At 43.9% G+C, this 23116-nt stretch overlaps 1 protein-coding gene across 1 annotated transcript in view; it reads left to right on the top strand.

Annotated features, from left to right (window-relative positions):
- The first annotated feature begins 2681 nt into the window (after positions 1–2681).
- LHFPL6 (LHFPL tetraspan subfamily member 6) overlaps positions 2682–23116 on the top strand; it is a 154236-nt gene continuing 133801 nt past the window's right edge. Inside the window, exons 1-2 of the mRNA XM_054056117.1 lie at positions 2682–2847; positions 5245–5796. Coding sequence (XP_053912092.1) covers positions 5412–5796 — 385 coding nt within the window. The 5' untranslated portion in view covers positions 2682–2847; positions 5245–5411. The remainder of the gene's footprint in view (positions 2848–5244; positions 5797–23116) is intronic.

Here is a 23116-nt window from a genome sequence, read left to right as displayed (position 1 = left end):
CAGTTGGCAAGATAAGATGCTTCAGGAGAGATGCAGAATTCCATGTACAGTTTTCATGAGGGAATGCAGAATGGCAGCAGCTCAGAGAGTGAATGTAAAGGCCATATAAGGGAAATATGTGAACTGCTGTACAGATGCCATCAGCAAAGCAAACACTGACTTAGGGACCTTGGCATATACCATGGAAGAGATAAATTACACTAATAAATGCATCCTTGTCTCCCTAGCATTACAAAGCCAGTTTTAACCGAGAAACTGTTTACATGTGTGAAACATAAGTTTTTCCACAGTCGTTTCAATGCCAAACAATTTCTAGCCATGTCTAATCCCAACACATGCCTAATATAGACACATTTATCAACAGTTTTATTATAAACGAGACCCTTGGCTAATGAAAGAATGTCAGACATGGACTTAAGACAATTGCAGATTTAGTAGCAGTACTCCATTCTTCTCTTTTTTTACACCGAGTGCAATTCAAATGGCAGTGTTAGCTTAGTATTCCTGTCATTTCAGGTGTTGGTAAAACGAATAGCAGGAGGTAAAACACCTGAGTGAGCCAAGTAAAGGCATGAGAGCGGTAAATGAAGAGTGTCTACACTCATCAAGAAGCTCATAGCTCCTTGCAGAAGCAGAGTCCAGAGAGCTGGCACACGCTGGAGGGTGGAGGCTTGGCACAGGCAGAAAGCTGATTTAAGGGGTGGGTGCTAGAATGATATGTTGCAGATCAGAGTTCAGCTCTCAGCGCTGAGGAAGTCACACCAGCTCCGTTTCTGTCAGCTGCACTGTGGGCACATCCACATTCATGTTTTCGTGTGGATCAAGGGCATGCTTTTGGAATTAATCTCTACATCATCCTCACTTACCACCTTTTGGTTTACCCAGCAGTGGTGAGTCCACAAAGCGGATGCAGATGGCATGGATGCAGAAGAGAGGTGCTAGGAGTGCATTTGATGCATGCTGAGTGCTCATAGTGCCCTCAGTCCATTGGCCCAGGGTAGAGTCAATCCGAAGAAAATACTATGGGGAAGTGTGAACATCATTCAGGTTCTCAGCACCAACTGATTGGATCAGATTGATCCATATTACTTGCTAATACAGATGTACACTAAGTGGAGGTAGTCTAGAGGGAGTTGGGGGCATGGCTGTTTTGGGGGTAAGCTCTCATTGTCTTCTTTGTGAAGTACATTATTGCATACATTCTAGCACTTCGCCTGTATTTAACCTACCTCTTTTATTGAAGCCTCTTTTCCTTAAAGAATAGCTTGAAGTGCTACAGCGAAAAACTCAGTCTAGCTAGATACTTTCCAATCCATTTTTTATCCCTTGAGAAAAGTTTCAATAGTGTTCTGATTGTAAGACTTTCCATTATGGGGAGAATATAGAAAGTCTTATTTTTTAAAAAAAAATCCAGCAAAGTGACTTTGTACTTTAATTCTGAGCATGACTGACTGTTGTTACTATCAAATGGTGTAAACACAGACTGAATACGATAAACCTTGCTTCCATTTAGCATTAATAATACTAATCATCAGTACTTAAATCTCATGCCATGTTCCAGGACGGTAAAAGAAACATTAACAAAGAGATTTTGCATGTCTCTTGCTGACATAATTTAAACCTGACATAAAATTGTCTTCTGTCTGAAGGAATTTATTCAAGCTGCAGGGTGGAGAGGAAAAAGCAGGATAGGAAACCTCTCCTTCTCCCCGAGGCACCGTGTGCACCACCCCTTCTCACTCCCAGAAGGCAACCCCTACCTGAAACTTTCCCACTTAAGGTACTCTGGGAAAGGGCTGAAACACCTGTGCCTCGTCCTGACCCCACCCCGCCGGGATGGGCTGCTCGGTACTCCGGTCACATCTACTCTCGCTGTACAGCAGCTCCCGAACTGCTGCGATCGAAACGCTGGATCAGCAGTTCGCGTGCAGACGAGAACACACACACTTCCTATCATACTCACGCCATCAGGAGATTAGCCCATATTTTCCCTTGGAAAGGCTGCAGCCTCCCCCCTTGGCTTTTAACACTCCTTCCCCGCCGGCTTTTTCCTCCTCTTCTCTCCTGCCCTTTCCCTCTCTCCGTCTCCCCGGCAGGCAGCCACGGAGCCCGGCGCCTCCGAGCGCTCCCCGCGGACCACGGGACCTACAGCCCCAGCCCCGGGAGGGCTCCGGGAACCGAGATCCACCACCCCAGCCTCGGGAGGGCTCCGGGAACCGGAACCCACAGCCCCAGCCCCGGGAGGGCTCCGGGAACCGCCGCCCCAGCCCTGGGAGGGCTGCGGGAACCGGGATCCACCGCCTCAGCCTCGGGAGGGCTGCGGGAACCGGGATCCACCGCTCCGGTCCCTGGAACCCATCGCCGCAGCCTCGAGAGCCCGAGGTCCTCCGGGAGCCCCCCAGCCTCTCCGGTCCCCGGGAGCTGAGACACCCCCCCACACCGCCTCAGCCCCGGGTGGGCTCCCGGCTCCATCCCCGCTCCCTCTCCTCTGAGCCAGCCCCCCCACCCCGGGAGCGCCCCTTCCCCCCGCATCCGCCGCCGCTCCGGGCCCCGCAACTGCGCCCTCGGCGGCGGGTCCCGCCCGGGGAGGCGGTGGCGGGGAAAGGGGGTGGAGAGGCGGTGGAGCGCGTTGCTTCCCGAGGAATCAAACAGGGGGGAGGAGGGAGGAGGGAGGGGGACGTGCGGAGGAAGGGAGGGAAGGACGGGCCGGGCTGGGGAGGGTCCCGATCCCGGTCCCGCCCGCCTCGTCTCCGCGCCGGGACCGCGGGGAGAGTCGCTCGGGGCGGCCACCACCGCCCGGCACCGCGCCTGTGTGCTGCCCGCAGCCACCCCGAGAACGGCGTGTCGGTAAGTAGCCCTTCGCCTCGCCGGCACCCCCAGCCCTAAGCCTCTCCTGTTCCTCCTGCACCCCATCCCTCCCGCACTCCTTGCGCGGCTGCATCCTCGCTTCCTCCCCGGACCTCCTGCCCCCCTCCCCGGACCCTCTGCCCCTCTTCCCTCTCCCGGACCCCTGCACTCTCGCGCTCCTTGCACGCTGCATCCCCTGCATGACTTCGTATCTGCGATTCTTCAGAAACCCCTTCCCCTCCCAAGTCTCTACCCGCCCTGCCTGGCCACATCTTCTGCTTTCCCCCCACCCCACTCCTCCGGACTTTTTCCTCCTCCCGTATCCCCTTCCTAAGCCCCGAGACACTGCTGATCCGCCTCCTTTGCCGGTTTCACCGGACCCTCCGGACCGCCTTGTCCTCCCGCATCCCCAGTTTTCCATCCCCTTTGCCGTCCCGCATCCTGCCTCTCCCGGGTCTCCCTCCTTCCCGGATCTCCCGGCCACCCGGGACCACTCTCGTTTGCCATTCTCCCGGCTGCCTTTCTAGCCCTTCTCGATTCACATCCTCCTTTCTCTCTCGGACCCTCTCTTCTCCCAGCTCCTTTCTCTCCCTGACCCCCTGCACCCATCCCGCCCCTCCCCGGTCCCCCTCTCCCCCTCCCGGCCCCGCGGGCGCTGCGCCCTCTCTCCCCGCAGCCTTCCCCTCGCATCACCCCAGCGAGTTTTGGTTCCCGGCCGCCGCCTTCCCTCGGGGGGAGTCGGATCTCTCGGCCGCCCCCTCCTTCCCCCGGAGGCTGAGGAGCGGGGTTTCGGGGCCGCAGGGCGAATCCGCCTCCCCGGAGAGCGCCCCGGCTGTGGGCTGGCAAAGATGCTGCCCCGCCGGAGCCGGTGGGTTTGCAGTTTGCGACCCTAGAAGCCTCCACGCTGTCCCGCGTTTCCAGCGGTGCCTCCTCCCCCAACCCAGGGAATGATTTTCCCCAAGTGCTGTGACCCACTTTGCCTTAGACGTTTGGTGCCACGCCAAGAGACAGGCAGATTCTTCTCCAGAAGATGCCTCTGGAGGGATGGAGGCACCTTATGCCCCTCTCCCAAGTTTTTGTCCCCGGAGATTTGGTCTTTTGTGAGCAGGAACACATTTCTTTGGATAGGCTACAAGTAAATAACTGTATACATCTTTAGTATCAGAATAGGCCTTTTTTAACGTTATACAAGAGATTTGTTTTTCTTAGTGTTTTAAAAGTAAACAAAACTTTTCTGTGGTACACATGCTTAATTTCATTTGCAGACTTACAAAATCTTTCTCTACGTTCCTTCTTTGTAATGAAGTAGTATTCATTTCATTGCCTGTACATGAATTGAATTCACTGACTGGCATCTAATCATGCTTAGAAAAAATAAAAAAGTACCTTTAAATAGCCATCAGAATTAATTCGGCAGCAATTGTAGGAAATGATCTTAAATTTACAAATGCAGCTGGAGTAATGATCCAGCATGAGTTTCACGAGAAATACACCCCCAGCCTCTGGAAAGCAGTTTGTAAGTTTCTACGACCATTAAAAGTGCTTGGTTGCGCTGGTACTCAGCTTAGAGGCTTGGAGTTGTCTGAGAAGGATGCAGAGGGTTTAAGGCTCCTGGATTTGAGCTGGAAAGAGGCAAAGAAAAGGAGCTTGGTGCAATGTAAGCAGGAATACTAAAAGACCCCCTGTGTTTTAATCATGTGCTGCTTGCGGATGCTTGGGAGTGAATCCAGAAGATGTGGCAATGTCTTCACCCGGTAGGAGCCCACCTGGAATTTGGGTTCCTGGCACTTCTGGAGGTCAAGTGATAAAACGACTCCAATTGCACAATGTTGCCAATAACTTAAAGGAGTGGTGGAAAAAATGTCACTTTGTTATACTTCTCTCATGGGTGTGTTAATGAGGTTTACCTCTGCCACAGTGGTCTGATCTTGAAAAGCCTTGGGCACTGGGGATGGTTTTGCACTGAAGCTGTGGGGCCATATGTAATATGAAGTACATTCTCCTGATGTCAGAGGAGGAGGGCCTGAATAGCTAAGGATAAATGAGACCTCGCCTTTTTTCTCTAATGGTATGGGAACAATCAAGATTTATGATGGAGAAAAGTGAGTAGGCGAGTACACAGGGAACCCCAGAAGGTGGCTGCAGAGCATTCCCTGATGCTCACAGCAGCCTGTGCTGGCTGGGCTGCCTCTTACTGCTGTCCCACCATCCCCAGCAGCCACTATTGCTGACAGTAGTTCTAGCAGCAGCTTGCAAGGATGGGACAGAAAAGTGAAATGCCTAATGAAAAGTCCTGTAAGAAGAAAAAACACTTGGACAGATAAACACTTTTCTGTAATGACAGTATTACTGAACTTGTCTTTTCCTCCTTTTTTTTATGTGTTTTTATTTAAATAGGGACCTTTGTCTTCATGATGGGAGGAAACATCCCCTCGGCTTCTAGGGTCCAAGCTTCTCCCAGGGTGAGGATTTGTCAAGGCTGAGAGACTCTATAAAACTCCTCTGAAATACACAGCTGCTTTTCTTTCTTCCCCATCGTGAGGGATCTCGGAGCAGATACAGAAATGGCCTCCAGCCTCACATGTGCCGGCGTGGTCTGGGCATTCCTCTCCTTCCTCTGTGCTGCTGCCTCCTGTGTGGGCTTCTTCATGCCCTACTGGCTCTTGGGATCTCAGCTGGAGAAGTCAGTTTCCTTTGGCACTTTCCGGAGGTGCTCCTACCCAGTGCGGGATGAGAGCCGCCAGACAACCGTGATGGTGGAGCAGTGTGGCCGCTATGCCTCCTTCCAGGCCATCCCAAGTGCGGAGTGGAGAATCTGCACGGTGGTGACAGGCCTGGGCTGTGGGCTGCTCCTCTTGGTGGCCTTGACAGCGCTCATGGGCTGCTGCGTGTCCGAGCTCATCTCCAGGACCGTGGGCAGGGTGGCAGGAGGCATCCAGTTCCTGGGGGGTAAGTGCTTGTGTGAAAAGGTGATGGGGGTATCTCCAGGATGTTGGTTTACATGTGTGGAGACCACCCTGGTACTTTGGGAAGAGGAAGGGGTGGATTGAACTTTCTGCTAGCAAGGGAGACTGTTTGGCTCCCTTGGTGATTGAACTAGTTGTCTGTACACCTGAACATGGCCCAAAGATGCAGCCACCTGTGGTCACCCTCTTGGGCTTAGTCCCTGTCTGGTCACTGTGCAACCTTTGAGAATTGTATGCCAAGTTGACTTCTGTGGGCCAGTGTCTTTGCAGTGGTTTTGTGGGTTGTAGTTTCTAGTAGAGCTCAGCCAGAAGGGAGGTACCTGGAGAAGTGTGTGGGTTGCAGAATCCCATGGAGCATTGTGGTTTTGCAGAGGAGAGGCCGAGTTATGTGGGAACACCTTCCTAACCCCACCACTGGCACAGCTCCCTCCTCCCCTGCTCTCTGTGGCTGTGTGGATCCGGCAACAAGTCTGTGGTCCAGGTTTGAAGTGGGGATTGTTTATCCCTAGTGTAGGTGGCCCACCATCTCCCAGTAGGAGCCTCACTGAGCTGTCTGGCCCACGCTGCCCACTGATGGTGCTGTGGGTTAGTGAAGTCTATGGGCTAGACAGTGTGTGGGAGAATCACCTCCCCTCCTTTTTTTAGCTTGTAATTGTATGGAGTATTTGTAACTGTGGAGTGTTTGAAGGGTATGAGACAATAAACAGGATCCTCAAGTGTTTTTTTTATAGGGCAGTTTTCCTAGTAAATCATCACTCTCGTTATCGGTGACAAACAGCTCAGTGGCACTCACTTTTGACTGGTGCAAGTGCTCCACCACCCGCATGTGCTTACCCCTGTAAGGGGATGCATTTCCCTGAGCTTTGGCTGTCAGAGCAGTGTAGGCACCAGCATTTTGGATGCTCTGCAGTGTCCGGTCCCAGCCAGGTACCCCAACTTAGGCTGCGGAGGAGCAGAATGCAGTGGGACCTCCACCTCTTTCCCCTCCAAACAGAAACTTGCCCTACAAGGACAGTCTGGATATATCCTGAGTCGGTAGCCCTAAGGAAGCACAAGACAAAAACTCTGATACCATTCAGCTCAGGGCAGACAACCGAGGCAAGCCATACCCCCCCATGCCAAGCCTCCAGCCAGGCAATGTCAATGTAGCTCCCTCTTGCTGTGGGGAGCCCTACCTCCGGGTATTTGTGTAGTGTCCGCACTTTAGAGGAAACCTATCCTGGCACTTCACCCTTCCCTCAGCTTTGCAACCCACAGGCATTCCTGTGTTTAATCTGGCTGACAATTTGAAAGTACAGCAGCTGCTGGAGAGTTAACTCTGCTGGAAGCTAGAGTTCCAGCCAGGGAGTGGAGTGGATTTTTCGTTTGGTGACAGTCTGCAAGCCTTCTTGGTCTGGCTATTTTCACTTAGAGCCATCACAAATTTGTGCTTTAACCATCCCCCTCTTTCCAACTGCTGGCTCGGCTCATCTGGTCTTAATTTGCGTTTGGCCCCTTTCTTGCAGCCGTGCTCCCCTGTCAGCCCACGGAACGGAACGGGGCTGGCCGTGCCTGTGTCTGCTTGCAGCCACCCCAGCAAACACAGCAGCTCTAGCAGTGAGCAGCCGGCCAGGGGGACACAGGAGGAACCCTGCTTTCCCATGACACTGATATGGACTGAAGGTGTGCACCCTTCTCTGGGACGGGATGGTGGCTGCTGTGCAAGGAGTGGAGAGGTCCCTTCAGACCACACCATGGCCAGCCCTGGAGCTTGTCTCAGCTGAGCAGGCAGCATCCCATCCTGCCTGGAAGGGCGTGAGCAGGTAGTGCTTGTCCTTGGTAGGTGACAATTCAAAGAAATGTGAACTTGTGATGTGAAATGAAAATTGCCGACAACTTTGCTTACAGTTCAGAAATTAGTTACACAGCATGTCTAATTTTCCCCTCTGTTGGCTTTTATGGTTGTCTCTTATTTCACTTAGAGCTGCTGGAAGTGTGTAAGAAATGCACAAAGTGAGAACCCGTCATTTTGTAAACTGCTTAAAACCCAACTGTGGGGACATGAGGGAGACGCCAGGTGGTGAAAGATGATAACTTGGGTGAACTGAAGGGACATATTAGGCTAAAGATCCGATCCTTATATCTTTAATCAGATCCTTAGCTGCTATAAATCAGTATAGCTTCATTGTTTAAATGATGTGACTACATTTATACTGATGTCTAAGTTAGGTGCTATAATTATTAGGTTGTTTTATGTCAAGATAGCCACGAGCTGTTCAATTTATTTACTAACAGGGAATGCCAGTTCTTTGTTCCCTGTGCTATAGTAATATACCATGATGTGTGCTTTGAATGTGGCTCAGTGGCTGTACAGTGACTGTCATTTTAATTAGTCCCCACTTGGAGATCTGACCAAATTAAATCCTCACAAATATTTTTCTACTGGGGAGGAGAGACCCTTCCTATCTCTGTATGAAGAAAAATTCTGGAGAAATAAGCAGCCCATTGGGTGATGCTATTAATTCATCCTCTGTGTTAGAGCAAGGAGAAGACTAGGCAGTTTCACTTTCTTTTCATCTGAGTCACCTGCACTAACACCCTGCAGTGCCTCCTGCTCTAGTGGTGGTGGATGAGTGTTGGAATAAAATATATTTCTCCCGAAGTTAGAAACCAGCATAAAGACATGCTCAGTATAGCTAATAAATGGCTTTAGTGATGTTCCATGAACCTAGATCCAAGTAATTTTCTCAACATGATTTAATAACATGGACTTTATGAGAAACTAAGCCGATTGACAACAGAGTACTATGGGACGCCCAAGCTGGGGTGAGATATACAAGCTCCTGAAACAACGGTGAGCCAAAACACTAAGGTTGCTAAAACTAATTTACTTCAATCCTGGAAACATTTTTACTGTTGTGAAGAGGTGACAAAGTGACTTGCTTAGCAGAGATGGTGAGCAAACAGCCTGATCCTCCTCTTAGAGCAGAGCAAAGGGGGAATACCTCGAAGTAGGTCAGTGAAATAACACCTGTGTAAAAGTAGCGCAGCTTGCGTTGCCAAGGTTTTACTGTTGGGATTTCCCCAAGTTTTAAGTGGCAACTCAGGGGAGTGAATTATTCATGAGTGCTTATACCATAAATTTGCTCTTCTCATAAAAAGTGAGTGACAGAACATGCAAGAAACTGCAGATCCACACAGAGTCAGAAGGGCTCTTTAGGTATGGGTTGATCTTATGTACTTAGTCTGTATTTGCTATTTCAGATAATCCTGCCTGCAGAGCATACATGTTTTTCAAGACAACTCTGGGATGATACATGCTGAGTTCCTTTTCTTAGTAGGAAGACTGCATCTTAGACTTTTCCCCTTTGCAATTATGGGAACTGCTTCCTTTCCCATGCATGATCACATGGTATCTCTGTAGTCATTACATGAAAAACAATATTATTTTTATTTTTTTTCTAAGGCAATTCAGTAGTGGGCAACAAGTAGCCAGCACCCCAAGGCCAATCATTTCTGTTGTGACTCTCAGTGGTCTGCAGCCCACAGCCAGCCAACTGCTGCTGCAGTGTCTCAGAGCATGTTTCATGGACATTTTTGTTGGATAGCTTCAAGGAAGCGACAACTGTGGTGAAAGTTATGCTGTCTGTAACCTCTTGAGGGGACAGTTATGTAGATGGATAGAGTCTTCACTTGTAATAGGAAGTGCAGTGTTTTCAGCTGGTTTCCTTTGAACGTTTGGAAGATTGAGGCATATTTAATGCAGCTAAAAAAGATTCCAAGGTTTTATCTTTGACTACAACTATTGAGGGCATAACAGCAGGAAGTGAAGTTTAACAAATACATGGCAAATTGGAGTCTGTAATTATTGATCTTATTTTCATTGTGCCATGGCAAGTCAATTCCACTTAAATGGGGAGACTAGAAAATTGCAGGTAGGTGCTCAGATATAACACACTAATTTGGTGAAGAATTTCACTCTCTGAAGGCAGAGCAATGATTTTAAGAACATAGCAATAATTTTAAGAACATAATGAACTTAAAGGCTAGCCAATTTTATGAGAGATAGTGGATCAAAAGACACAAGTATTGCAAGGATGGTCAATTTAAAGAGTATTATGCTGGCAAGGTAAAGCGTTTCATTAAAATGGTCAGTGCACAGGAATTATAGATGCAATCTGCACAAACTCAGAGCTCCCTTTGGCTGTATAGCTCTGACATCTAAGTCAAGCTCAGAGGGATAAGAGTCCAAGGGAAGAGTATGAAACAACCTGCTGACTTAGACACCTCTCTGGACCTGACACTTTGGCCCTGATTTGAAGTGGCATGGGAGAAGTCAGCTGTCTCCATCATTATGGGGTAGCCGTGTGGTTTGTATTGCCATATTTATTACTGATTGTTCATTGATTATACTGAATAAATGCGCAAGTTCTGCTGCTCTCTTCAGTAAAAGAGCAAAATTTTCAGCAGCACCTTGTCTTTTTCTCCTTATTTCTCTGTCTTGTTTCCCTTGTGTCTCATGGGAGTACTGAAACACCTGAAACTATGGTCCTTGAATTGCTGGTTAGAAAATCTGGAAAGCTCTTGAACTGGGGAGGGTTGATGAAAGGAACATTTGTTTGTTTGGGCAAAAGGGGAAACAGATCCTAACGACTTCTGATTTTGTGTCAGAAAAATAAAAACAAAAAGGGGCCTTCTAGAAAAAGCTCTTAGCATCGCAGAAAATTGCTTCAAAATCCCTTGTCATGTCTCCCATGCCAATAGTGGTCATAATGATTTCCATCACTTATAGACTGCTCAGGACAAGTGTTTGCTGGATGCAGACGGCAGAAAAAAGAGAAGTATTCTATCAACATGAGGGAAACATTGAGTGTGGGATGATGCCTCTGTGCTGCCTGTGAGGAAATCTTAGGGAAACCCTTCGAGATTTTGGGTGAGAGATCCAAAAGGGAGACAGATCCAAAGGAGATCTCCAAGTTGTTAGCATATTAATGGCCGAATCTGACTTTTCAGGTGAGATAATCAAGGTCTAAAGTGTAGGTAGCAGAGAAAGGAAGAACATTAAAGTCATAGCACTGTGAAACCATGCAGATAATCTATCCTTCAAAGAAAAAGCCTGGGAAAACAGTTAAAGAAGTAAGACAGCTCTTGGAAGAGATCTAGTCACTGAACATAAGGGATGGTCATGTTTCAAGGAACATGGCTAGTAGTCAAAGCCAACCAATGGGTCTAGGAGAGTGAAGGCAGCTTGAGTTCTGAGACTAGTAGTCATTAGGGACTTTGATGAGGGTAGTTTCAGTTGACTATATGGGCTAGATATTTCTGGGAAAAGCTTGTGTGGAGTTGGAGGAAAAGAACAGCAGCCAGTGACCAGTAACTGTTATTTTGTCGGAGAGCTGAAGTAAGACTTTACTTTATGCCTGGAATATTAAGGTCAGGATCATTTTCTGCCTTAAGGGGGAAAATGTAACTAAGAAGAGCCTTGCTGGGGACAGGGAAGATATGAAATGCTCAAGACTTCCAGGAAGGAGATATTTACCCTAGACTCTTGCGGTTCTCCCAAGCCTCTCTTGTTCATTTCTCCCATCTATACATATTCTTCCCAACTCCACTTGAAATTTGTACATGAAAAAAAACAGGCATAAAACCGTGTAAAAATAATCTTTTTGTTCTTTCATCTTGTTTAGCCTAACATATTTTTGGAAAGGGTAACTTACACGGAGAGGCCAGGGAGGAGCATCTGCTTCTGTCCAACAGCAAGCTCTCTTCTTCAGCTGCAGGTTAGCTGCTCAGGGCTGTTTTGCCACATCTTCCCCTCTCCTTCCTCTTGTCAGATGCAATGCTTCAGTGACTTTGCTGTGCTCGTGTAGACATGTGACAAGGCAATCCTCATCCTAGACAAAGACAAGCTGTGTGCTGGGTATTAATCTAGTGTATACACGCACATATAAAGGCACTGCAAGAGGGGCATGTGAAAGGAGCAGATGCCTCACCAGGAGGTAACAAAAGGAAGAGCAAACAAGGAATACGACACTGTTAAATGTTGCTAGTGAGTGATTACATGCTATGTTGTAGGTGCATATATTCAGCAATAATAAGGTCAGCAGAAAACACCGTGACTATTGAGTTTGAGGTCTGCTGTAGCATAGGTTGTAGGACAACTTTCATATAATTTCAGTTTGAACAAGAATATAGAATATATCTCTGAGAAAAAATAAACAACTTCTAATCTTAATTGAATTACTTTCAGAAAAGTAGGATCTTCATAAGCTGTTCCAGTGGTGAATTACCCTGACTGCTTTTCTTTCAGATCATTAATAGAAATATTAAGAAGTGTAGCACCAAGAACATATAATTACAAAATTAGTTTTCTGAGTATCATTGTTTTTTTGAAGGTCCATCAGTTAGCTTACTTTTAATCCATTTAAGCTGTGCTATGTTGTGATTTTTTACTAGAACAACCTGTATAGAAGCGCTTCACAGCTGCTCTGTTTCACACCAGTTGTCTCTCCAGTTTTCTGTAGGCATTCACCAAAACATTAAGTGAAGCATATAGTTCTGCAGCTTCATCCCTTTTCAGCTTGACTTTGACCTGCTCAACTGCATCCTGTGACTGCAAGTGGTGATATTCGATATCTACTTCCCAGCACTACAAAGTACCTTTACATACTGTGGTACAGTGCAGAGTCAAATGCTTGGGTATGGGTTTGGAGTAGATAAGGCAGGAAAGTGTTATTGTTCAAGAAGGTGATTAGAAGAAGGGAATTTTAAGGTAACATCATGTTAAGGTAACATCAGTGATGTTACCTTAACAGATTTTGTAGTGTATGTTTTACTGAACATTAGCTATCTCTCTCTCTGATGTATTCAGACAGGAGTTGAAATATAAGACAAATTCAGGACTGAAGCTCAGCTGATGCAATATATGTTCTCTGTCACTCTCAGTTTATATTTTATATTATTTAGATTCATATTCCCTTAATCGGATGCAGCCTGTATTGTTTTAATCTTTTCTCTATGCGTGGGCCACCAAATCTGACTGGAAGGGAATGAAAGTTAGTCAGTACTTATCTGAAATATGTTAGAAAAGGTGCAGACTTAGTTTCTGTATATTCTTAGGCGAGGATCCCATTTCTTATGATTGCCTTCACCTTGCTCACAGAAGTTCCCACTGCAGCCCAGCTAAAGATGGAAAATCACCAACAGATCTAACAGCACAGCTTTTTGTGCGGTTGTTCCCTAAGGAGTACTGCTGAAGAAGACTTGAACTAGCAAAGATCTGCTATATAAGCTCGCACCAATCATTTTAATGAATCATGTTAGTGAGGAAGAATCAGGAATAAACGTTACTGGTCATAAAGTGCAGAATCAGTAGCTCTGAGAAGGCCATCCCTGCCAGCAAGGTCACAAGCAATGCGAAGCAAGCGTTGTAATGCTGTTAGTATAGTGGAGATGCAACTTGAAGAAGACAAATTACATGGATTGTAGACTTCATACTTAATTGTCTTTGTTTTTTCCTTTCTGTCTCCAACCACTTCAGATATCTTGACTCTTGAGGTGTTTCAAAATCTTACTAACAAAGCAGCAGGGTCCATGTGGGCTGCAAATTTTTGTGTGTCCTTTGAAGTCAGTGACAGCACAAATAACATCAGTATCTCCATCCTGGAGGTAAGATTATTTGGTTGTGACATCAGCCTAAAATGAGGCTGAGTTTATTCTTCAAGAGTTACCGCAGTGAATTACCTTGTTTATACTGAATTGTGCTTTCAAACATGCATTCAGTTTTGTTTTGATTTTTTTTCTTTTCTTTTTCTTTTTTTTAATTAGATTTACTCCTAATATAAATTTTGGCTAAATGCAGTGGAAAAAAGAATGTAGACTTTCAGCCTGGAGCAAATACTACAGGTTAGATTTTAGGTGCTTTGGAAGCACATTTAAAATGGAAATGCTGATGTATTACAAAAACTAAAAGATGCTGCTGAAATAGTGTGAAGAATCTTTTTACTTCTCTTTGTTTTCATATTGATGTTGAATTTAAAAGTCATGTTTTGAATATTGCTGCAGCTGTGTTGGGCATTAAGAATTTTGCATTAAGAACAGATTTTTTGATCTAAAGAAGTCCTGGAGTGCTGTTTTAAGTATCTGTAGAATGAAGCTCAAACATCTTGATTTTTTTCCCTTCCTTTATTGGAAAGGAACAATGATGCTCAGCATTTCTGTGATGCTTTTCATCTCAAAAGGCTTTGCTTGTATAACCTAATGAAACTTCAGAAAATGTGAGGCAGGGGAGCAAATAACCGATTTTGCTGGGGTAGAGACAAAGTAAATTCAGAGTTACTTCAGATCCTCCGTATTTGTGTTGATCAGAGCAGAATCTGGGTTGGAGTTAGAAATTTTGTTTCTCCATTGAAAGATCTGGCTTGTTTTACTTTCTGAGCTCTATGAGATATTTAAATATCACTGGGAACTTCATTTAGGTATCAAATGTTTCAATATTTTCCAGTGTGAATGAAGTCATATGCCTTATAGGCAGGACAGGATTGTTCCCAATGATGTATTTTCCAGGATTTTGTCCAGTCTGGTGTTAAATGTCTGTATAATGTATTTTTTTTCCTCATTTCTCTCAGGAAACTAGGCCTACTAGGCACGCCACCTGGATTTTTTTCACCATATTCACCCTGCTTTTTCCCTTTCCTTGCTTACATCCTTTTACCTCTCCAATACACTTTTTTTAACCTTCCAAGCTCTTTTTAAATTTCGCTTTACGAAGTTTTCATCTCCTACATCATTTCAATGAAGTCAGATATGGAACTTGAGGGCAACCAATGTAATCTTTCCACACAGTGAGCAGGTGGGAAGGAACATACTGTATTTAAGAAACATGGGATGTATTCTACAACCAAAACTCCACCCACAGCTGCATGCCTTGTTGTGGCCATTATATTGGCTGGCTCCCTGTTCAGTCATTTCCTTTGCTCTGTGGAGTGCTTTTGTTGACTTTAGCAATGTTAAGCTTTTTATGCTGCCCAAGTGCACAGTCCTAAGTGGCATTTAGACCATGTGGAGATGGCTTTAAGTCACAGAGGACCAAGAAGGACATCTTCTGCTTTGTCTTGGGATGACTCTGCTACCACAAGACATCACGGGTCAGAGGAGCAATTTGCACCTGACATTTGACAGATCCCTTCTGGTATCTGTCCTGTATGTTCTCAGGCATGAAAAAATTGGCATGGTCAATGCATCCTGACTATGTTGGTGATAGAGGTGATTCACTAGGCTTGATTAGATCTCATTTATGTTGTTTTTTCCACTGTCAGTCCTCTGATGTCACAGGTCTATCTGAGAGTAGAGGCAGACATTTTTCCCTCCAGACTGGCTTTTCCCTAGAGCCTGATTTGCTGAAATCAACAACAATGTTCCTCCATGGGGCCCAGAGGAAGGCAGGATCTGGAGCTCAGTGCTGTTGCTACTCTTTAAGGCTAGTGGGTTTGGAAGAAGGTTGCTGCCATGCAGCACCACAGAGACCTTCATGGGATGCCAGATACTATCTAATTGCCCATGCACAGAGCATTAATTGCAGCAGGACTAATGCTTTAGAACATAACTGTTTCTTGAGAGGTATGTTGTACTGTAAGCTGAGTCCACCTCTTCCTGCATAAGCCTGATAAACCCCAGTCTTTCACAAGAACTGAATATTTAAGATTGATTTGCAGGTAAAATTTTTTATTTGGCTAACAAACTTTTAAGTAAACTTGTCAGCAGTTTGTAGGAATATAAAGAAAATGTAAATGAAAGCAAGCGTGAGCAATTATCTATTACAAATCATTGTTACTTTTATCTTGTAACATGATCCAAATGGCTCCCCAGAGAATAAAGCAGAAAATGCAGAGTTGTGATAAACACTGTATCGTTTCTGTAGCAATGTAAAGATTTGGCCCTTTCCTTTGCAATCTGACAGCTCAGTTGTCTTGCATTGTCTCCCAATAAAGATGCCTTTGTAATATAAAGTAGTATTGTTGATTTGAGAAGAAAGGTTTTCTAATAAATGTGAAAGGATACGGAGCTTGTTCCTTGAATTGAGGAGAAAGGATTTGAGATAAAGCCATGAATGATCAGTTTGGAATAACAAAAGCTGCTTCTGAAATACAGTGCTCTGTGAAAGGATATGAAACCCTCTAACTTAGTGGAGTATAAGAAATAGTCTTGCGGCTTCTGAGGAGTGCACTGCCTGACTTCTTCACAAGTTCAGGCTTTTGTCTGAGTCTGCAGCTTACTGAAAGCCTATTTATGAATACTTTTTTTTTTTTTAATCAGTATGTGCTTGATATTCAGATCATCCCAAGCAATTCAGATCAAGTACAACATAGCTGAATGCCAGTTACTAGGAAGGGTTACCAAGTCACTGTAAAGTAGAATCCACAGAAACTGGGATATCATGATGTTGAAGGATCTTTGTGAATTTATGAGTGAGAGTACTTCATTTCAAACTTTGCTCTGACTCAGCCCAGTGGCTGCTGCATGACTATGAGATTTAAATGTCATTTGAAGGTTAGCACATTTGCCTGGAAAATTTGTACAGACATCCTCAGTTGTACAGTGTGGCTTCTGTTATGGTTGTTGTAGGAAACTGTAGAAACCCATTCTGCAAATCACTGGGGGAAGAGAGAGAGATGGTTGCTTTTCCAAAAAGTCATAACTGAAACAAAGTCAGACCAGGAAACTTGGGGTGCTTTGAGTTTAATTAATTTTTATCATAGAAGTACTGATGCTGGCTAATTTCTTGTGTGCTTTGTAGAGGAGTATGTAAAAGAAGACCTCTAAATATTTGCTTAGTAACAAATGAAAAATGTGTTACTTATATAGCTAGAGTTTCCTCTTCAGACAATCTGCACCCCTCTAAAAGCTCTTATACTTCAACTGCATCCTCAGAAAGGTATGAGCAGATGTGGGAGCAGTCAGAGTCTGAGGTTATAGCAGGAAAAGCCAGCCAAGGAGAACATGGTGCTGTGCAGGGAGGAAAGCAGGTGGCGGGGGACAGGAAGGGACTGCAAGGGTAGAGGAACTTCACCCCCTTGTAAAGCTGCATTTGCTGTACCTGTAGACATATGTATACTCCGCAACTGCTGACTCGCAGAGTCTTTGTGATGTTGCGTAAGTTACATGCAGGATAATACGAAACTTAAGATTTCTGTGCTGTAGTGTGATTTAGATTTCAAAGGATTCTGTACGTTTTTCAAGTCCCCTTTTTTCCACAGCAGTAAAAACATGAAGAATGACACTAAATACTGGGATAAAGCTCTTTACAATTAAGACAACCCCCTAAATCATTACAGGCACATTCTACAAAATGAGGAGGTTGTTTTAAAAGTCAGGACATTTTTACGAGAAGTCCTTTTACAAGAAACCAAATGGCTGGCTTTAGAGAACTTTATCCAGTGGTGGAAATCTCTCTAACCAGAAACTTTCTGTCTGGAAAGTATTCTTGGGTTGTTAGCTGACCAGAGAGAGTGGAATCCTGCCATTTGGTCCAGGCTGCAAGTTCAGGCAGGTTGTGATGATGATACCCATCAGCGAGGCAAAGATACAGACTGTGATCCTCTCTGTATGGCCTGGGGTGAAGGCAAATACCAATGTGCCCTTCCCATCTGTCTCCCAAACTGCTGATAACTCCCTAAGCCACTGAAATAATGAATGTAGCTGAAGGTATTTCCAACAAATAAGATGAACTGCACAGCTTTATTGTCCCTTGTGCTACCAGAGTTTGAGGGACTATACCGATTGGTGAATCTAAGCACCACGTCTGTGAGATCAGGCTTTTCTTACCACTGTTTCAAAATAACACTGCTACAGTAATTAAGTAATAAATTTATTTCTTAGCAGACTACAGTGCAGTGATGCTTTGGAAACTGTTCTCCTTGTAAGCATGGCGCCTTCTTCTCCTATTACCTTTTATTTCCTGGTCTCTTCCATTGGATGGAATGAATTCTTTCTGCAGGCTGTGGAAAGGGACACCATGGCTGAAGACAATTTATGCTGAGGCATTCACAACTCTGTTTATCTTGTTCCTCTTTTCCATAACAATTTGCAAGAAAAACTATGTCAGGAAAGAGTTCGGTGACCTGCGAGGGTTGGGACAAGCCTTACACTGCTGGAGACGGCAATTTCCATTTCAGGCTACTAAGCCGGAGATCCGGTGCTAAGAACACAGGAAGCCGGGAGGATAAATACTGTAACTTTTCATCTCATGCATAAGAATTGCAGTCTGTTTTGATCTTATGATAGAGAAAAGTCATTCTGCTTATCTCATCTAGCATAGTGGCTAGTCTGATTACAAGCTTCCCTGCTTGGCTCCTTTTAAAATTCAATTTGGCTGCCTATGCCCTTGGCACACAGTGGGTTTCATTAAATTTCACAGCAGTTAGTTTTCATTCCCTCTGTGACACCTTTTTATCAACATTTGACTCTAGTGTAATTTCAATCAATTGTACTTTTTTCACGAAGCACTTGTACCATAATAATCTGGCAGAGAGGTTGGGGAAGACAATTCAGACACCGTTGCAAATCTATGTAGAAAACTAATATATGGGAAGTCAGGTCAGCTTGCAAGTGTTTCTTGCATGCGATGATAACAAAAAGGAGCTTCTTCCCTTCCTTCTTTGGTAGTATTATCGAAAATCGTCAGAAGTGCAGTTAAAGAGCTTGCTGTAAGAGGCAAATTTAATTTCCTTCAGGCTAATCACAGCTTTATTTTAAAAGTGGACTGCTGCTGGATTGACAACACAAAGTTGTAAGACAAGCTTCTGCAACCCAGGCTGCTTAGCAGGTCTATATGAGTTTTCTTTTCAAAAGTAGATGAGGAAGCTGGTTTGTTAGGAGAACGTGCATGCGTTGTGTGTGTGTGTATGAGTGTAGGAATGCAGGGAGCAGATGTGCTTCTTTTCCTTCTTGTATCCAATATTCAGTCCCTGGTAGGTAGAGTGAGGGAATGTGAGCACCCCAGAATGGATCTGGCATCTCTCTTTGACGTCACTGCTAACTCCATCCCGATGCAGAGAGGTATTTTCTCAAGTCTGCGCCTAAGGCAGATGCTGGGCAGATTTATGCAAGTATAAGTGGCTTGTGTATGTATGAGTGGTTTTGAGGTGAGCTTTAAAGGCCTTTATTTGCAGAGTGCCAGCCCGTGTGAAAAGCTGTCCCTTTTTCAGTCTGCTGGGATAATCAGAACATTCAAAGATAACGTTATGGTTTCTCAGTAAAATTTTAAGAAGTACCTTATTAAAAATTAATTGAAAATGAAGCTTAAAAGTTCTCAGAAGTTAGCTCTGCTTTCAGAGGTGGCTCGGAGGCTGACAGATCTGTGCCTCACTACAAGCCAAGAGCAGCCAGGCTTGAGAGGCCATAAATCATTTTCAGAATGAGACTTCTGATTGATGAAACTTTTCCTTATGCCCCTTAGAAGGTATTAGTTCAAGTCCTTTCAGTTGAACTAATGCAGTATCTTACTTTCCTCTACCCTAAGCTCTCCATTGTTCCTTTGTAAACAAAATATTTCCAAATACACAGTCTTTAGCAGGGTCTTAAACACATTGGGAAAGCTGAAGGTTATGAGCAGTTCCCCACCTCCTTCCCAATAGGAATCTTTGTACTCTGTAACTACTAACAGGAGGACACCCCCTGAGGATTTTCCTCAAGGAGCCTTCCTTCCTTGGAGGATACCCACAGGATAGGACTGGTCAGCCCTATGCATACACATCTGTAACATCTTTTTGGTGAATAGGCTGGCTGTAGTTTACATCTTGGACAGTGGCTTGAGTTTACTGGGAAGGAGGATGCTTAGTTGTGCCAAAAAAAGCAAGGCTGTCTTGCTAACAGTGTCTCCAAAATTCCCTGTGTCTCTGGAGGGCAGTGGCTGCTGCAAACGCTGTGTGCTCCAATTGCCTCTTCCAAACAGTGAGTTGCGTACGCAGCCAATGCAAATTAGCATGGAGACACTGAAATCAGCCCTGGCTCATAACTGCCTGGAAAAGGTGGCTTCATCCTTTCTTCTGGGGATGGAAAACATCTTTCCAGAGCACAGTTTTCATGCATGGACCTCTAGCTACAGACTGAAATCTTACTTTTTTTTTCCAGGTTGGCGAAGTACCTTAATATATGGATGAAGGCATAACTAATAATTTCTGTGAGCTTTTTTTCTTATTAAGCTGAATGTAAGATACAGATTATTCTTTGGTTTATGAGGGCATGAAGTTCAAGATCTTTCCTTGGTGTTTCCAGCACAAAATGCTCCAGTGTAAGTAGCAGACTCTTCAGTAATTAAATTACTCTGGGGGAAGTTTCTTACTTTTTCACATAATTAATGATTACTTTCTATGCTGAAGTCTGGAGATTCCTATAAATTTTATACTTAGTGAAATGGTAGAAGTTTAAACCACAAGAATCATATTATGATTGCAATCTAGTTATGCAGATGTCTGATACACAGAATTAGTTTAGACATCAGTATTTACGGAAATGTTTTACCGATGTGGCAAGTTCCAGCTCTGAAGGAGTAAGTAATCAGAGGATTACTTGAGAATGCAAATAAATATGTCCTAGAAGAGCTATATTTTCATATTTTGTATCTTAGAAGACTTTAACACAAGACCACGTCCTTTGTTTGCAGATGATATATTTCATTATCAGTGCTAATAAATAACTAACTTCATGAGTTTTCAGCTGGAAAGAAACAAGACTGTTAATGTCATGTGGATCCAAACAGGTGTCTCTGAGTATTTGTGGGCCTTGATATATAGGCAGTCTATGAATATTTGAAAACTGACGAACATTTCTGAACCCAAGTTAAAGTTTATGTTTGGCATTTCGATAGTATCAAAGCAGAATTAATCTGAGCTCAAAAGATATGAGTCTTACTGACATACTGGTGACAGTGAAAATATAAACCACTGAGAAATAACCTTCTGAAAGACAGAATCTAACCCGGATTTTGAAAGAGGATCTGCCATCCACAGACTCTGAGGTGGACTGCAACGGTGTAGCTGGCATTTTCTGACTAAGGTACCAGCTTAAATGACTCAGGATTCTGCTGAATTATATATCCTGTAATAAGTCATTTGGAAATCTTCTTACTTGTGAAATAGTAACATATTAAATATGCAAACTAATCTCTTGAAGCAGTTCAGATAAGCAGCATTTTTAAATGCACCCAGTCAAGATGTTTTTCAGGCAATAAAGATCAGCAAGAAAATACTTTCATTTCAATGACCCTCCTGAGAATAGTCAAAATTTATACTTGGTTGTGATTTTAGGCTGTATGGCTGTCTGTCTTTGTAGTAAAAATAAGAAAGTGGAATGAATTTGTCATGGAGAGGTTTTTTTCATTTGTTTATCTTTTTTTTTAAATAGGTCAGTGAGTCTACACATTTCAAAAAACTGTTAATTCAACCTCAATGAAAGGTGTTAGGATTCAATTCTAAAAGCATCAGAACATATACTATGCCTCTTAGGAAATTCTGCTTTTTATTCGGTCTGTAAAGTAAAACTCTAAATGAGAGATAAGCAATAGATTTGCTTTAATAACATCTGCTCTCTGTAGAAAGATATGATGGACTATGTGTCTGTAAATGCGTTTCCATGTTCCCCAGCGGAAAAGCAGTGTAGCACTTCTGGGTGTGGTGGAGCTGACAGCATTTTTAGGTGGAGAGGGAGCATAAGCTAATTGTTAAATCAGTTTTGAAGCTGCAAACACTTTGGTTTATTTTCCCTTTGAAAGAAGCCACCAGAAAAGGGGGCAAAGGTAAATAAAGAGGATCTGCATAAAATCATCTGCCACTCCAAACTCTAAAGCCAAGTAGCTAGAGAAGACCTAAGGTTAGGGATGGAAGAGGGGTTGGACAATATTAGTTTATTTCCCCTAATTTTATATAATTTTCTGCTTACTTGTTAAGAAAGTCGTCTTAATTTAGATTTTGGAAAGAGTATAACAGGCCCTGCTACTTGCCTTTACTTCTGAATTCAGTACGTGATGACCTATGTACTGATCCATTGACACAGCAACTGGGGTTGGATCTTATGTCTAGAAACCACTCATGCCTCTTTTGTGAAATCTCTTTGATGCCTTTTCACATTTTTCTCCTTTCTTCCCAGAATGCTCTTTGAATTTCTTTATGCCACATCCAGCAAGAATTCCTTAGTCATCATGGCAGTGATTGTTCCTGTTTAAATCCAGACTGCTGAGATGCTCTTTAAAAATATCACAAATTTTTCCTAACCTCTGAAGATACAATGACATCTGCAAACAGATGGTGAGAGATGCTGCTTCCATATCAGGAATACAAGTTCGTTTTGAAAATAGAGTGGGACTGCTGTAAACCAGAGGGAGGAGTGTCATGGTTTTCTCGGATCTTGAACAGTGCATAAATGAGAACAGAAAGCAAATTTTGACCCAGGCCTACTGTCTCAATAGGTTTATATGTGAATTCACGTTACAATCAGACTTTTCAATGCAGCCTGTCTTCACCTACTCACAAGTAAAAGTGAGACGGCAGGTGCATCTTTTAAAAAGCTAATCAGTCTTTGAGATGGATAATGAGGGCAAAACAGGATGGCAAAAAAAGGGAGACCTGAGGGAGCTTAAAACTGTGTAATTTGTTTGTTGTTTTTTTCCTTCATTATTTGAATACACAATTTGACATCAACTCTGGCAAAGTTGTTTGACAGAATTCAATATTCAAAGTTACAAAAGTGCTTTTCCATAAAATCTTTATCTTCACAGTGTCTCTTAGCACTGGATGATGCAAGGAATATTATTTCCATTTTACAGATAGGAGAATAGAAACTTACTGAAAGTTACATATAAAACGTATGTTTAAAGAAGTATTGAGGAAAGGCCTTCCAGCTCTTAGGTTCATGAGTAGCAACTGAACCAGCTGTTGTGGAAACATTACTAAAATATGTAGGTGTAATAATGTGACTCTTCCTTACACTAACTTATGACTATAGGATTATCCGCCTGGAATTTTTAAGGCAGACAGAAATTTATACTGTGTACAGCCTGAGCTGATGGCTGACTGTGCAAACAGTGTTGGTCACAAGTTAACACACTGTTTCTCAAGGCAATTTACTCTATTGAGCTCCTTGCTGCCATAATTAAATGGCTTTTTTTAGTCTAGTTGTGCAGAAGGCATGTCCTAACTGAAAGACACAGCTAATTTTCTTTTCTTTGTGAAGCTCTTCTTGTAATAATAAATGTATCTCGTGGTTCAAAAGAGGTCACAGCTTCTTTTATGTACAAAGATTATATATGTTTGTTTAGATGACTGGTTTTC

This window comes from Cuculus canorus, chromosome 1, assembly GCF_017976375.1.
Source record: "Cuculus canorus isolate bCucCan1 chromosome 1, bCucCan1.pri, whole genome shotgun sequence".
Classification (NCBI taxonomy): Eukaryota; Metazoa; Chordata; class Aves; order Cuculiformes; family Cuculidae; genus Cuculus; species Cuculus canorus.
This window is presented reverse-complemented; position numbering and strand designations above follow the sequence as displayed.